This window comes from Pantherophis guttatus, chromosome 5, assembly GCF_059756535.1.
Source record: "Pantherophis guttatus breed Tessera chromosome 5, ASM5975653v1, whole genome shotgun sequence".
Taxonomy (NCBI): domain Eukaryota; kingdom Metazoa; phylum Chordata; class Lepidosauria; order Squamata; family Colubridae; genus Pantherophis; species Pantherophis guttatus.
This window is the reverse complement of record NC_142067.1, coordinates 101,328,117-101,345,268: the sequence shown is the minus strand read 5'-3', so window position 1 is coordinate 101,345,268 and position 17,152 is coordinate 101,328,117. Positions and strand designations below refer to the sequence as shown.

Here is a 17,152-nt window from a genome sequence, read left to right as displayed (position 1 = left end):
CAGATACTATTGAACTTCATTTCCCATCAGTTAGCAAGAATGATGGTTTGTAACCCAATATCCTGAGACCGTCCTCATTATATGTTTATATGTACATAGAAGAAAACTAGCTTACATTTTTCTCTTCATTTCCACTAGAGGGGAGTGTAGAGTAAGGAAGTTGCTTTCCTTTTATGAAATATATTAGAACGTTTCTCATAACTACTATAATTGTTATAATTTTATTACGCTCTTCCTTTCACTGTGTTTTAGTCATTCCAGGTCACGTGGTCTGGGGCTCCCAGATCAACGATCACGGATTTTGATGAAATTTGGTGTGAACATGCACACAAGTCCCCAATGAACATAACAAGTGTTATGTTTGCCGATGCAATACTTGCAGATATAGTCATTTGTATGACCCCATACTGCAGCCTTCGACAGTATGACTCTGGGATTTCAGCAATTTTGAGACATAATATCTCCGGCAATATTTTGTTGAGAGAAACAAAACCTGGCCATCTTGTACAACTTGTTATGCTCTATTAAACAAAATAATAAAAACATTCTTTTTTTCCCCTAATTTCAGAGTTTTTTTAATTTTTTTTTAAAAAATAAAAAAAATAATAATAAAAACATTCTCATGAGCGATCTCTATCTAGATAATTGGAAGCAAAATTGGCTGAAAATTACCTCGGCGCGAAAAAAGAGTAAAGTTTGGCTTCTTCGATCTCTGGAAGGAAAGGTATGAGAAATGGGAAATAACTTAACAATACAAAGTTCTTGAATATAAAATTTCATTCTCCTACTGCTTTCCAATAGTTCACAAATTGAGTGTAAAGTTGACGGTTTTTGTAAAAATGCCAAAAATAAGGTATTTTCAGCTCTCTTACAAAAAGACCTTCTGGAAACTGTTAAATCATTCTCATTAGAATGAGCATGCTTCAAAACCCCTAAAAAAGTAGAGTTCATGTTTCATTGCTGACATATAAAGCTCTAAAAATAAGGACAAAGTGGAGGACGATGTATGGCAACGTCACATACATTCTATTGTTTCATCTTGTTTTATATAGACATTACTACTATTATATTGCCTTGGTCCATGGTGACATTGTCACTACCAGATCAGGCACTTGACCCAGCAACCCCATCGCCATAGGGGGTACACCTGATAGCCATGCAATACCAGCCACGGGTGGACTTCTTGGTTCAGGATCCCAAGCCTGTAGTTTGGTTTCTTCCTCGAGGTACCCTTGTGTGGGTATCTGTCTGGTTTCCAAGCCAAGGTTCCCAAGCCTAAAGTGGATATCTTATATGGTTCCCAAACCAAAGTCCATACTTGTTTGTATGAACTACCAAATTGCAATGATCGCTTATTTATTATTGAAGTTACACGCCACGTTCTTTAGCATCGCTTCTGGAAATTGATACTGTCGACCTGATGATGTAACTGAAGGCGCTGGAAGCACGCAAATAAGATGTGGTTCTGGAACCCAACAAACATCTTGTCTTTCAGGCCAATAAAATGAATGAGCAGGGCTTTGCGGATGCATGAATGTTACCAACACATCATTTTGTTTGATCAAAATTTACACGACGTTGCCTACCCACCATTTTTTTGTCATAAATGCAGGCAACATAACATTCCTATCACCATCTCCTCCCACTTATGACTGTAACTGGTATCCTTAAGGTTTATATTGACTGTTTCCCTATGACTATCATTAAGTGTACCTTATGATTCTTGATGGATGTATCATTCTATTCTATTCTATTCTATTCTAATTCTATTCAAATATCCCAGGAATAGAATGGTTACTTTAATGGAAGCTGTGGACACTGTTAAGTCTTGTATCTATTGCTTTTGCTGAGAACATTAGGATTTTTTTTTAGTCATGATAATGTGCCTATCATTGATTAGCTGAGCAACCCTAATTATTAGATAGCATGCACAAAAGGTTATGACATTGCTTTAGTGATCCAGCTTTGAGTAGCAGTTGTTAATCCAAAAGGCTTGAAGAATTGACTTAGAAGAGGGGAGAGAAGACTGCAATCCAATGCACAATATATCTTTCATCACAGCAGTCTCCAACTTATTTCTGTCTAGATTAGGTGAGCTTCAGCTCAGTGTCACAACCAAGGATAAGGTAGAGCTTTATTTTATATTAATAGTTGGCGATTTTTCCTTTTGAAAGGAAATTATAAGGTGCACTTCAAAATGTAATTAGGTAGCAGACAAAAAACAAATACTGCTACTGTACAAAAATATAGTGCAATGTGTTTATTTTCTAATTCAATTTGTAAAGGTCCCTTTAGAAACAGAAAAACAGACATATCAGTTTGTTTTTAAACACTTCATTCATCTTAATTTTATGCAAATCACAATTGTTACAAAGCTTTTGAAGTATACATGTAGATAGAATTTATACAATTAACTTTTTCAAATTCAATCAATATATGATACTGAATTTGCTGAAAAATGAAATAAATGGCCACTACTTTTAATTGGAAATGCAATATTTTAAAGTTACAAAGCAATGTTGTTTTAAAAAGTAAATCCATGCATTTAATAAAATAAAGCTGAAAACTACTGACTCGACATTTTAACTATTTTTATATTTTATAGTGTCAAAATGCTATTCTGTGAACTATGGTAAGATGTTTACTTGCAGTGAGCAAAAAGTATTTCAAATTTATTCTGTTAATTGTAGAATATGACCCTATTTCCCCCATCTTATAATACAAAAGCTTAACGTTTAACAAAAAGTAGGGCAAGCTGATGTCAGCTTTGACATTATGAATTAAAACATGTAAAGCCTCATCTTTGCTTCAGTTTAAGCAGTTATTAACCTGATCCAAGAAAATTCACTTCCTTTTGAAAACTGAGCAAATACACAAAATCATTTTTGCTGCCACCACCAACTCCTTGCATAGTCGAAACTGGCACCAATATTGCTTACCATAGTCTCAACAGAAAATGTTAAATCAAAACACCGTAGTTTGCTAATATCAAAATGAACTAATCTACAGTTTAGTTTTTAGAAAGGTTTGATGAAAGTGAAAACATTCTAAAAGTTCTTATAGCAAATAAAAAAATATAAAACTAGACCTTGTCATAAAAAACAAACATTCTATTGTAAAATTAGCTATTAATATAACTAATGAACCTGACACATGCAAAATTAGAAGCATAAGGCTGTTGTGTCAAATGCTTTTAGTAATATGTAACAAAAAAAAAATCCTGCATTTTCAGGTGTTACCATCCCAAACCCATTACTATTTCAATGTATATTAACATCCAGAAAATGTGTCTTTAATCATTCAGGAACCATGATAAAGATACATTGTACCTAAAACAGTATTATCGTACTTTTCTGCAACTTTAATCAAACTGGAATGCTCAATAACACTGTTAAATTCAGGAATACTTTCAGCTGTATCCCCAAAACCATGGTAGTGTCCATAGTGCAATGTATCTCCAAGGTCATCCAACCATGGGGGCCTATTTGAAACAAGGCTACTTGGGCTCCCATTCAGATGTAAAGAACCACACATATCAGAAGCATTTAGAACTTTTGCTGGTTCCTCAACACTATGGTCATCACTGATTATACGGTTATGATCAGAGATTAGTGCATTAGGTACTATCAATGTTAGGCATTCTTCACGCCTGGAACTCAATCCATTGAGCTGAGGTGGGGAAGTGAAGTCCAATTGTCCATTGATGATATTTCCATTTGCCAATGCTTTCAATATGGAGTTACTGCAATTCATATCTGTATTAAGAAATAGACCCGTCAAGCACAAATTGACTCAAAATAAAAACCATCTTCTCTATACTCTTTTAAAAAATCTATAAATTGGACATCTCTTAGGTCAAACTTATATTTTAGATCTTAACCAGTTTCTTTATGTATTGGGACACGTGTATTTGAGGAATCTTTGAAAACTATATAGCTACTTAGTTTTTCTGATAAAAGAAAATAATCTAATCCAGGCATAATGCAATACATACTTGCTTAACAGTAGGCTCCATCAAACACAATGGGTTTATCCCAAAGGTGCTTTTCCAAAAGGCAACTGGACCTTCTTGGGTTTTTTTTTTGGGAAATGTTTCACTTCTTATCCAAGTAGCTTCTTCAGTTCTTCAGAAGAAATGAAGAGCCTTCTTAGATGAGAAGCGAAATGTTTTCAAAGAAAGAAAAGAAGTCCAATTGCCTTTTGGAAAAAGCACCTTTGGGACAAGTATGACACAGATGATTAAGAATCTCCATAGACACAGTGAGTTTATGTTAAGTAACTGTGCCTAGGGTAAACTGTATGCATATTTCCAACAGTTATTGTTAGTATGTACTACATCATACAAAGCTGCAAGATGTATTTGGGGATAAAGGACATAGATACAGGTAGCCCTGGATTTAGGACTAGTTTAATGAATGTTTGAAGTTATGATGAACTGAAAAAGGGGACTTACGATCCAGATTGGAAGTTCTGACTTGGGTCCCCTCTGTGGTTATGTGACCGAACTCCACAAGCTTGCCAAGATGGAACCATTTACTGTTGTTTGCACCATCTCGAGGTTATGTGACCATGTTTTAACAGTTTTTACAAAACCCAGAACTTTCTTTTTGGAAGGGGGGGGGGGGGAAACTGCACTCATAGTGAACCACAGGTTTACTTAATGACTGCTGCAAAAAAGGTCATAAAATCAGGTTGGTCATGTGACTGACCTGTTTTACAATCATCATGACACAGGACTGTAATGGACAGACTCCATTACTGTTGTATGTCGAGGACTACCTGTAATGTTAAGTGCAATTTTAAATGCTATAAAATCTTTGTTTTATAAGGTTTAAGAGATACTAAACTTGTAAATAGTATGGTTATTTTAAGTTCAGGATACAATATGCATATAGTAAACAGTAGTTATGAAAATTCTTGGATTCCTACAATTGTGAAAAATGTTGTAAAAATTCAAGAATGGTTATGCAGTGTGTTATCAGCAATTTTATTTAAAATAAAAAGCAAAATGAAACCATCTTTAGAATACAATCTGTACAATATTCCAATGTGTCATTTATATACTACACCAATAAATCAATCATGAATGCAATAATTGTATCACAGACATAATGTACTTTAAATTGGACATTTGATGGGACTAATTAATAAACAGGGTATGAAAATATTAATGTAGTCCTAGAAAACCTCCTTGCAAGAAATAATAAAATATACAGAAAAAGTAGTGCTGTTTGTTAAGTCACTATTTTAAAAAAAATTGTCTTGTTCTATTTATGAAGGATTTTTTTTGTTTAGCAGAATTTGGATTTATTTTTGCAAAGTGCTTAACTTTTATTAATACTTTCAGCTTCAGTACTGCAAGTGCACAAGTAATTTGTGATATCAACATTGATATGAATGGGACCATTTAATGTCACTGGCCACAATTTATTCATCTGTCTACTGCTTTGGTTTCTCCTGCTAGATAACCTTGTTATGCCATTAAAGGTAGCTTTTGTGACTCATGATTGCCAATTCTGTTTTGAGTTACAAAACAGTTTTTAATGGCTCGGTAAGCCGGTTCACTCACTTATCTACTAATAGGCAGATAAGTAGCATTTAATATATTGGATATTTAAGTTGTAAGAAATTTTAAATGCTTTAGGAAAGGTATTCAACAGGCAAAATATGCTAGTAGTTTTTTCCTCAACATTTATATAAAATTCTTGCTTAACATAAAGGCATTTCAAGTGAGAACAATTATTATACTGACATTACTTTAAAACAGTAGAAATCTTAATTTCTATTTTAAAAAATCTGTAATATAGTTCTCTCTGCCTGAATGGTTTAGCTGAGCCCGGATTACTTCTAAGTAATCGCATATGAGTTTCTAACTCAGCTATCATTCAGATCTCTTCAATTATATGCCAAAATGACTTAATTATCCAAGTTGCATAATGGTCTTATACTATAAAAATTGGGAAAACTGTTATCAGTAAATACAAATATTAAAATTTACAGATAAAAATCATACACCACGAGTCCTGTTAAAATGTTAACTACCACCATTTTAATAATTATTCAGAATCTTGTGTTTAGTATAGATTCAGAATCTTATGTTTAGCATAGCAGCTATACTTCATTAACTCCATCAAGGTGTGCAAAATTCTCCATGGACCCCAAAGAGGAAAAAAGTTTATAAACAGTTTTCATATATATTAAATTGGTTTTTTCCCCAATGGTGTGGTTGAAAAACAAGATATTGCTCAATTTGCAGCCATATCAGAATACTTTTTGATGAACTTAATCGTGGATACTTTCCCCTCCCCTCCCAATTTCCATTTTTCTGGCCAAAAAACTGATGGGGAGATCAGACTACACATGGCATATTCCCAATGAAAATACTATCACCCATTTGTACCTAGAATTAATTAAAAATAAATCCCAAATATATGATCACAACTCATAGTCGACTCATTTAGCTTGGCTTGACTGAACTCTTTTGAACTGAGAATATTCTGAATGTAAGTACCACCCCTGAAAAGTAAAAGTAAATATTAATTACAAATGAAATTGATTTGGATGGCATTTTCTTTTGTTTTCAAATAGAAATTTTGGACTATCGATGACTGAAATTAATTCAGTTAACATTAGCAGGAAGCTAAAAGGAAATATGTTTTAATGCATATGGAATAACTTGGGAACAAAACTGATAGCACTTGTAGAGCTTTATTTGAGATACTAAAACTTGTCATATGATTATGTAGGCAGTGCAATTAGCTTTTTATTTAATCATAATAAATAACTGTTGTGTTAATCAAGCTATGAAGGTTCTTTTTAAAAAAGCAATACTCTGTAATCAAGGCACATGGCATGCATGTTTAACTCAACACTGGCAATATTTTACACCTGAAACCAATACTTTCAAAATCTTACAAACACCTTCTACAAATATTCATGCTAATTAGGAAGCTTTAAGGTACTTTAGCATTAAAATAGCTTAAGAGTTTGGACATACTCAATAAGGTAAAGCTATAGATAAAATGCATACTGATTCTTGCAACAACAAGGGGTTTGCATTGTGGAAACGGTGTAAATTTCAATCTCTTTGGATTCAACAGAATCATTCTTCTGTTTTTTTTCTTCAACCATGTGAATGATCTTGTGGTTAACAGGAAATTCTTGTCTCCCACCTGATATAAGAGCAAACTCTCTATCAACATGCATATTGTTAACATCCTCTTCATTTCCTCCATTTGTCATTGGTATTAGGCCATCAAAACTTTGATCTGTTTAAGAAAAAACATTCAGAACAGTACATAATTTATTAATCCAAAATAAAAAAAATTACACCTCTATAAAAACAGGGCAACACCAATGTTTTGGGCAGGTGATGCTTGATATTTTGTGATATGAAAGTCTTGAGGGTCAATCTCGAATCTTGCTTCTACTAGTCTGTCTCCCAAGCCATTACAAATCTTGAACTCTACCTACCTCAGCATATTTATTTGCTATGTCAAGGTTTGTAAACAATTACTATTTTACATAGCATGTTTTGCTCAAGTCTGGTCACCTGAATGTACTGACTGTATTGATAATTTCAGAATGAGAGATACTTCACAATAGCGCATTTTTCAGATAATAATAATAATAATTTCTATAGCCACCTAACTCAACCAAGTGTCTCTGGGAGGTTTTCAGTTCTAAAATTATAGAACTATTAAAACAATGTAAAATAAAAATAAAAATATCCATAATATATCGCTTCCCCCAAAATAAGACATCCCATGATAATAAGCCCAATCAGGCTATTGAGCGCATGGCAATAAGGCCAAGTGTAGCCAGTGCACCTCACAGAGTAGTGTTGTTACATGTATTGTGTAGCTGGCACCATTTATTACCTGTACAGCCACATTTTCCAGCAATTGAAGTTTCTGAATGCAAGAGCGTGTTACAGTAATCTAAGTGGGAGGCTACAAGGTCATAGGTGAAAGTAAGCAGGGACTCCCAGTCCCAGAATGGACACAACTGAGCTGTGAAACTAAGAGGACAACCCCCCCCCCCGCACTGGATCTGTCTGAGATAGTGTCACCCCATCCAGAACTAGAGATGGAAGAACCTTATCTCTGGAAGGTCCAAATACCCGTAGCTATTGAGCCTGTTGTTCCCATACAGACCCAAACAGCCTCCAGACATCCACAGCATCACTCAAGGGTCTGGAGTAGAGATATAAAGCTGGAAATCATTCACATATTGATATCTCACCCCAAACTGAAGGATTACCTCACCTATTATTGCCATTTTTCAACTGGAATGAAACAGATCTCCAAAGTCTCACCTTCAGTTCTAGCTTTCTTCATTCCAAAATTGTTCATGTCTTCAAAAGATCGCTTTCGACTAGGCCCTCTTTGACTAGTAATTGGGTGAACCCCATTTAAGGTGCCATTGCTATAGAAATGGTTCAATGGGTAGTTCTGAAGGTTGAAGAGCAACTGAGCACATTCTTGGAAGCCCTGGGTATGAGCAAGATCTGCTGCTGTCAGGCCACTGGCATTTCGTAAGCTGCACAATACAAATATATTGAATTATACCCCATAATAAAAATATTATGGTGACTGCTGCTGATTTTACTAATTTTGAAGATGAGTTGTTTTTTTTTTAATTTCCCCAGTAAGGGAATTTAAGCTATCCAGTTTAAAATTATATCACTAATCTTTTGAGCACATAACTGCATTCTAAGCAAAATTTGGGAAGCAGTACAATTAAGAATCATTATGTGCCATAAAAATTCCTAATTAAGTGCCTGAAATTGCTAAAATGTCTTGCCTGCAGCCTGAAGCATCTCACCTTTACACAAACTTCAGACATTTGATCCAATTCCTGTCTTATATCATCTCATTTGATTAAAAGGAATTATCTGTAAATAAATATTCAAAATAATTGTTATAAGAGTCCGCAGCATTCTAGAATTTTATACTACAAAAATATTTCAGTTCTTCTTAACAATAAAAAGTAGGTATGCAGGTGTATATCTTGCCAATGTTTATGTTTTGTACTAAGCTGGCAGCTTATAACAAAGTTTGTGACATCATAAGTGGTAGAATATTATTCAGTTCTTTGAAGCATTATTGTAGAAGATATATTAAGATTTTGAGCTTTAAAACAGAAATTATTCAGGCACGTTATCTGAACAACTCAATACTTGTTGAAAACGTGACAGAACAAACACATACCGTATATATAGGTAGAACAAAGAATAGCAGAGAGAACAGTTAATTTTTTCTCAATTACAAAATCCTGTGCCTTGTATATCTCTTATATAAATCATGTAGCATAAGCAACACGGATTAGAATGAGAAAACAGACTGTTGAGGTTATTTACGAAATAAGAGAAGCAAATGTCTGGAATAAAGTATTAATACATGCTTAATTCAAAGTGCAAAGAGATTTAGAAAGAATTCTGAGATGGGAATGTTTCAAACCAAGTAGTTATTATTAATGAAAGTTACTTCAATTTTTTGTTGGCAATCTGCAAGGTCTATATATCTATGAGCTGAACTATAGATGTAATGCATTAAGAATTAACATCTGATGCAAGTGGGAATTGGTCAAGAAACCCACAAATTTATCAAATTCAGGCCGCCAAACATCTCTAATCTCAAGAGATTGTAAGAAGGAAGCTGTAAATGAAAGCCAAGACCATCAGCTCTCTGATAAAAGTCAGCTGAAACATCTACTCTAATTCTGAAAAAATTCCAAGACCAGTCTATATAGCTAATGAGCAAGGCTAAGGAAGCCATTAGAGAAGATGGAGAATTATTCATAAATTCTCTTGCTCAATGGAGAACCGAAATTTTCAAGAAATGGTAAGAAATACAACAAAGGAGGAGCATACTATTAATAGACTTATTAAAAATTATTTATAGCAGCAGCAAGAATCTTGTAATGGAAGGCTGTGGAACTGTTAAAACAATTAAAAGACATGTTAAAAGTTGATCAAAATATTGAGAAACTGCTCTGAACGAATTCTTTGTATATCTTTGCATATACAGGGCAGATACTACTGCCTGGATTAATCTTTTTAAGAAGGAAGCAGATAGACCAAGACAATAATCATGATAGATGGGATTATGAAATCTGTAGAAAACAAAACTCATTTGAGCACTAGCGTAATTGATGTAGATGACATCAATAATGTTGTGGCCTGATGGCGGCCAGCAGAGCTGGCAGCAAAGTCGGACAGTGAGGAGGTTGGGGAGGAACTTGGGCCAGTCCCGGGGGTTGGGGAAAGAGAGGGGGCCAAGGCCATCTGTTAGTTATGTGCAGCCTCCGGAGCCTGACATCAGCAAGGCAGAATAACAGCGGGAGCCTGTTCTCAGTGTGAGCATGCGCAGATGTGCCAGACGACAAGAACAATTAAGAAAATAGGGTCGACTTGGGAGTAAGGCCTGGAGATGATTGGTCCCTCCCATAAGACATAAAAAAAGAGCAAATGGGACATGAGTTTTTGCAGGAAGCAATTAGTTCATTTGGCCGATTCAAGATTTGCAAGTGACTCTATGCCAAGTTTGGCCTTGCCCTGGATCTGAAAATTAGCTCTCTTGGCAGCGTTCCATATGAGATAGGTGAGTGTTGATAACCTTCCTCTGAAAGACTGTTTATCAAGCTTTGGGGACTGTAAATGAAAGTAATTTACAGTCGTATAAATAAAAGAGGTTTTGTGGGACTAAGACTTTGCTTCATGCTTTCTAAGGAAGCCTAGATCAGAATAAATGCAGCACCAAAAATCTTTCAAAATGGGAGAGAATGAGCTCTAAAATGTAAATACCACTGACATAAAGAGTAAAACTATTCCTACTTTCTGTCAGAGACTAGTTTTGATCTGGGAAGGAATTATGGACTGATGCTGCATAAAGAAAATTATCAATTCAGCAGGCAGCTGCAATGAAAAATGCAACTGCCAATACTGCAGTATCTTCACACCTAGATAAAGCAATTTATCTACTCTGGTCAGTTCTTCAAAACAACTGCAAAGCAAAAATCAAGATACCGGTGACCAGCAAAATGATCAACAGAATGGAGCCACTTTCTATGAGGAAAGGAACAACTGCAACGTAAACCTTGGTGGGAAAAGAAGTGGGAGGGATGGATATGATAAAAGTATGTATACTCAGTGAAAAGAAAGCAGATGGATGGTTTTTCTGTTTTCAAACAGAGGAGTCCACTGAAATGAATGATAGGAAGTGTTACAAGTCAGAGCAAAAGGAATTCATCATATAGTGCAGTAATCCATTTCCGAAAGAGATGATAACTACTATTGTGAATGGTTTAGAAAAGGGGATAAATTAGTGCAATAGAAGATTATGAAGTAGCCATATAGTTTACCTATAACTTCTAAAGATAGAGCCAGCTTGGTACAGTAGTTAAGGCACCAGGCAAAAAATGGGAGACTGTGAATTTTAATCCCATTTTAGGAACAAAACCCAGCTGGGAGACCTTGGTCAGCCACCCTCAGTCCTAGGAAGAGAAGGCAATGGCAAATCACTTCTGAAATCTTGCCAAGGAGACTGCAGAGATTTGATCAGGCAGTTGCTTGGAATCAATATTAACTTGAAAACACCAAAAAAACAGCTTTCTGAAGTTAGAGTAGATCTCCTAGGTAGATCTGATAGGGAATCAGAAATAAGATTGTTTCAAAGTTGTATTAAGAGTGAAATTTATTTCAGAAAATGAAATTCAAAAATAACCAAGCTCCCTGCCAAAGATCAACAATGAGGAAGTAGTTTTTCTTTTATACAATTTCCCTTACTTCTAACGGTAAAGAAAAGAAAGTGTCTTAACAGTGAAAATTAAAGAGTTTGAAAGTAGTAGTAACCAGGAATGACAAAGGTTTTTGATAGCAAGCAAGAATCTGCGATAGGCTTTTTCTCCCTATTGAACAGGAAGACAGTTTTTATACGAAGGTACATAGAAGAGATGACAAGTGAATGAAATTAGTATACTATAAATAAATATTAATTCGATCCAAATTCAGAACTGAACGATAAGCTTAGACAAGAAAGACAAACATCCATATCATAATATAAATCTATCTATACACACACACACACACACACACACACACACACACACACACACACACACACACCTCCTGGCGATCCATTTATCTTATCTTGTTAGTATAAAAGGTAGATTAATACAAAACAGGCCTTAAAGGCAGAATAACTGGTTTTTGTTCATTAAGCTTTACCTCCACAAAAAAGGTTAAAAGAAATCTGGCAAAAGTTTCTTGAACACAATTCTTCTCATTCAAACTTAGGTTTCTTCAAAAATGAGGACTTTGATATGGACTAGACATACCTTATTATAACATTTAACACAGATTTAACAAAAAATAGCTTTTAGGTAGGAATAGAAAATTTTTAAAAATTTGGTAGTATGGAGTTTATCTAAAACTCGCTTAAGAGAACAGCGTACTAAAGAAACACAGTATATATAGGTAGTCCTCAATTTACAACCATTCAAAATTGCAACAGCATTGGAAAGTGACATGTCAGTTCCTTGCACTTAGTCACTGCAATATCCCCATGGTCACATGATGAAAATTCTGGCACTTGGCAACTGGCATGTATTTGTAACAGTTGCAGTGTTTCAGGTCATGTGATCACTATTTATAACCTTCCCATCTGGCTTCTGACAAAAAAAGTCAATGGAGGAAGCCAGACCTACTTAATGACCATGTGATTCATTTAACAATTGCAGTGATTTTTTTTAACAATTGTGGCAAAGAAAGTTGTAAAATTGTGGCAAAGGAAGTAGTAAAATTCCCAATTGCTTAGCATTGGGAATTCTGGTCCCAATTGTGGTAGTAAGTTGAGGACTATCTGTATCAAAATTCAGTACTCAAGGGGTTGAACTACCCATTTGGAAGTGGCACAATACTTAAATTTGTTAATCCAAAGAATTACTCTCGTATTTGTACCACTGAACAGTATTATATCCTGTGCTATAGAGAAAATACTGCAGGTAAATTAGGCTGTTGTGAGCACAGATTGTCCGACAGTAACTATTAAACAGCAGCAGCTTACAAAAAGATTTTCTTATGTTTTGGGGGAAAAAAATTAGGTAACAAGGTAGAGGAAGAAAAGAGAAAAATCTGCACTTTTCAAATGGAAAAGGGCCAACTGGAGGAAAGAACAAAATCTAGTTACTCAAATATGTTGAATAGGTAACTGTGTACATGATAAAAAAATTTCATCTGATTTAAAATGTCTATTCTTCTGATCTTTAGCAGTGATGTGCATGTATACCTTGGTTTCCAGTACTAAGGGCAACTTTGATAGCGACTTCTCCCCGTTTGCCTCATCCACATTCCTCGTGGTAATGTGCTGCTCCCAGAGGCTTCATGTCTATGGTTATTCTTGCCAAGAGATCTTCTCATCTGTGGTCTCACTCTTCTTCTGTTTTGGGTTTCCACTTAGCTATGTCCCCATGACATCCATTCTAAGGTCATGATTCATTTGAGACTGTTATAATATTATAAACCAGCTATTAAAGGATGGCAGTGATGAAGCATATAGTATTTAGAACATAAAATGTGCAATGCTCTCAGCTAAAAACAGATTCATCAGCAGTTCCAATTTCTATTAAAATTATCAACAGACATCCTTTGACTATATTAGGAACTTTATCTTAAATGTAGATGTTTGATGTTAACTTCACAATTTCAATTGTTAACAAGTTGCTGTTTATTATATATGAATACTGTTAACCTTTCAATAATGAAAGAATTAAAAGTTGTATATGAAGCCAGTCTATTTCTAACAGCCTATAATGAATTCTCTTTCTAAAACTAAGATTGCAGAGCACAAATTACTTTGATTAGGAACAGTAACTCTGACATTGAAAAATTGCTACTTTGCTAATTATAATTATAAGAACATGACTGCAATTTCAAAGCCAACATGTTATAGTGGTGAAGGTGCTGAATTGGGGAAATAGAGGTTCATGTCCACTCTCAGCCATGAAGTTCACAGAGTGGTTTTGGGCCAGTCCCTCTCTTAGGTCAATACACCTCATAATATTGTTGTGAGGAAGAAAAAACTGAAATAATGCATTGCACGCAGTCTTGAGTTCCTGGAGGAAAGGCAGGATAAAAATCCAATAAATTGTAGGTATCCTGAAGACAGTTGTAGACAAAAAAATGTGGTAACAAATATTATTTTGCCAGAGTTTTTGGTAGTTCTCTAATGGTTTACTAGAGAAGGAGAAAGGAAAATTCATTTCACTCATACAGGTCAGCTAAAAAATTATCCACTTATAATGTCACATACTTTGAACAAAACATATCTAAAATGTTTGTCAAAAAAGGGGATGTTGAGGTTATTTGAAGACTAGCCTCCAAGAATAATTTATCCAACTGCCAGAGTTCCTGCAGCTTAAAGTATTTCTTCATTAATGTCATGAGACAATTTAAGAAAACAAAATCTCCATTCTTAATATGCTTATTTAAAAATATTCAAACTTATATTGTTAGTTTATAAATTATAAAAAGAGATACTGTAATTAGGCTAAGCAAAAGCATGCAAATCTATATATTCTATTATCTGAATTCCTAGATTAGCATTAAAACCAATCACCGCAACAAATACCTCAACAGTATGCCTTGTGTGCAGAAAGGAAGCGATACTGAACATTCAATGCCACAACTGTAAGGTTTTCGGAGAAGCACCTGTGGCAGTTTCAGCAGTTTCTATATGGAAAGCTCCCCTTTCTAGGATTACTTGAAAAAATCAAGTCAATTCGAATTACGTAGCTGTAAAACATTGACATGTGTAGTTTTTATAGTTTCAGAATCTTCTCTTTGATTTAAAAAACGGGCAATGGTGCATTAAACAGGAAACTTACATCATAAGGGATCACATATTTTGCAGGCAACATTTAGACTAAAGTTATACTAACATACATAAAGTGCAGTGGCACATAATTCATTATCATTAAGCCAACATCATGTGACCACCTTAACCATGAGACAATGCGCCTGACTCAAGGACGGACTCTCAAGCACGGATTTTCATCCTGAAGCCCAATGTAATTCTGTCAGTTCTCTGAAATGTAAACATGATATGTACTAGAAACAAATCGTCAACTCATGGCTTCTGTTACTTTAAAATTTGGCAAATTGCAAATAAAAGTGAATTCTTAACTATGCCTACATTAAAAAATAGCCAATACATGGGATTAAGCAGAACTCTTGCTACTGAAGTATTTCTTCCACAGGTTCCTCATATACTAGCATAGGGGCACTAAACAAAATCAATCTATCAATCAATCAATTAATCAATCTAAGAAACTCTAAGCTGAAAGTTTTAACCCTTTGGCATCCAAAAATAGAGAACACAACAAAGTGATCTTGAGATTATTTTAACTGTTTAAGACAGATTGGGAAAATCTCTCCAGAGTTGTTGCAGAAATAAACTGCACATACACAGATATTATGGTGCCATGTTTTCATTTCAATGTCCTTTAAACTTATTCACTACTTTAACAGTAAATGGGCTACAATATGTCTACTTCTCTACTTCACAATATGAATACTTACAAAACAGCCAAACAACTGTTAGATGTTTTTTCAAAAGGATTTTTATTTTCCTCCAAGACTTTTATATAAATTATAAAAATTAATTTTAGATGCAAGCTTGCAAAGGTTTACACAGTCCCTTTACACCTGACACTACAAGTAGAATTTAAATCTGCACCTTAGGGAAAAAAATTCTAGCAGAAAAAGCAAATTAGTTTTTTGCTGTAATACATATATATCTATGATTAATTATCCAAACTGTTCTCTCTAAGAGAATATCATTTATAATCCCTATAGCAAGCCCCCCACAAAAGGGAATGGAAGAAATCAGGAATGTTGATTCTAAGGATTTTAGCAGCAAATGCTAATAATTGAAATAGTTTTCACATAATTTTGGAATGTAGAAAAAAGAACCATTATTTCTGCAACTACACAGATAAGTCTATGAAAGTAGTGGGGCTTGCCCACAGCAAGAATCAGATGAAGTTGGATTGAAGGCTTCTTTAGCCAAAACTGAATTTGTATCTTCGCTACCAGAGATACCTGAACAAATGGCCAAATACACATATTCAGATTAAACTCCCAACTCCAGGTTAGGAACCATCATGTAAAACTAAATGAACGTAAAGAGATGAGATAAAAATTCCTTCATAAATATCCTTCAGGAAAATATATATAATATCCTTTTTGAAGATATGTCAACTAGCTTTTATAAAGAAATGCCACTGAATAAGAAATAGTAACATTTTAGTTAGATGAAAAGCTACTGCAGACCAGAATACTGAATAAAGAGCGAAAAATGCAGGAATACCCACAATGGAGGAGTGCACTGTGAAGATGGTAGAACTTTCTGAAATGGCTAAATTGACTTGTCTGATTAGGGAAGGAACAACAGCTACTTTTATAAAAGACTGGAAAATCCTTTATGGACATTTGATAAAAATGCGACAAAAATTAATCAGTGATACCAGGCTTTACAGATTAAAAAGGGTTGTTTGTGGAAAGAAGGGAACCTAGATACGTAACTTGGGAAGGTGGCAAATGGTAATAATCAGGCCAGTAAGTACTGCAAAGATGAGAAGTCATTTCATTAGGTACATTTCCCTTTTTGACTTAATTTCTCACTTTTTCTTTTCTCTACTTATACAAGCAAAGAAGGATATCAAAGATATTTTTTATTTGTACTGAGCTGTGAATGAACAAATATCTTTTATGAGAATTCAGTGAGCCAAAATTGGAAGTGTTGGATACTAAGAAACAAAATAAATACATTTCCCATGTATTCTTTCTCTATACTCAAAAAATAAGAAAAAAATAGATTTACTGTCTTTTACCAATAAATATATTAGAGTATACAAAAACTCTATTTTTAATGCTATGGATAAGAACAATACTGTAAAAAGAGAGTATGGATAGTCTTAAAAGTTGGAAAGGCCAGAGAAGAGCAATGATTTTTCAAGATGATACCTAGTGTTAGGATAGCTCACTAGGAGAATTTTGCTGATCTATATATGATGGAATATTCTGCAAATCTTCTCATTGCAATCTGTGATATGATTCATAATATTTGCAATTTGAAAAAATTGCAAGAAG

At 34.5% G+C, this 17,152-nt stretch overlaps 1 protein-coding gene across 1 annotated transcript in view; it reads right to left on the bottom strand.

Moving 5' to 3' along the window:
* Positions 1-2,245: 2,245 nt before the first annotated feature.
* Positions 2,246-17,152, bottom strand: part of ANKRD10 (ankyrin repeat domain 10) — a 30,136-nt gene continuing 15,229 nt past the window's right edge. Inside the window, exons 4-6 of the mRNA XM_034418711.3 lie at positions 8,318-8,541; positions 7,173-7,268; positions 2,246-3,755 (exon numbers count right to left, since the gene is read on the bottom strand). Of these exons, the coding sequence (XP_034274602.1) occupies positions 3,301-3,755; positions 7,173-7,268; positions 8,318-8,541 (775 nt within the window). The 3' untranslated portion in view covers positions 2,246-3,300. The remainder of the gene's footprint in view (positions 3,756-7,172; positions 7,269-8,317; positions 8,542-17,152) is intronic.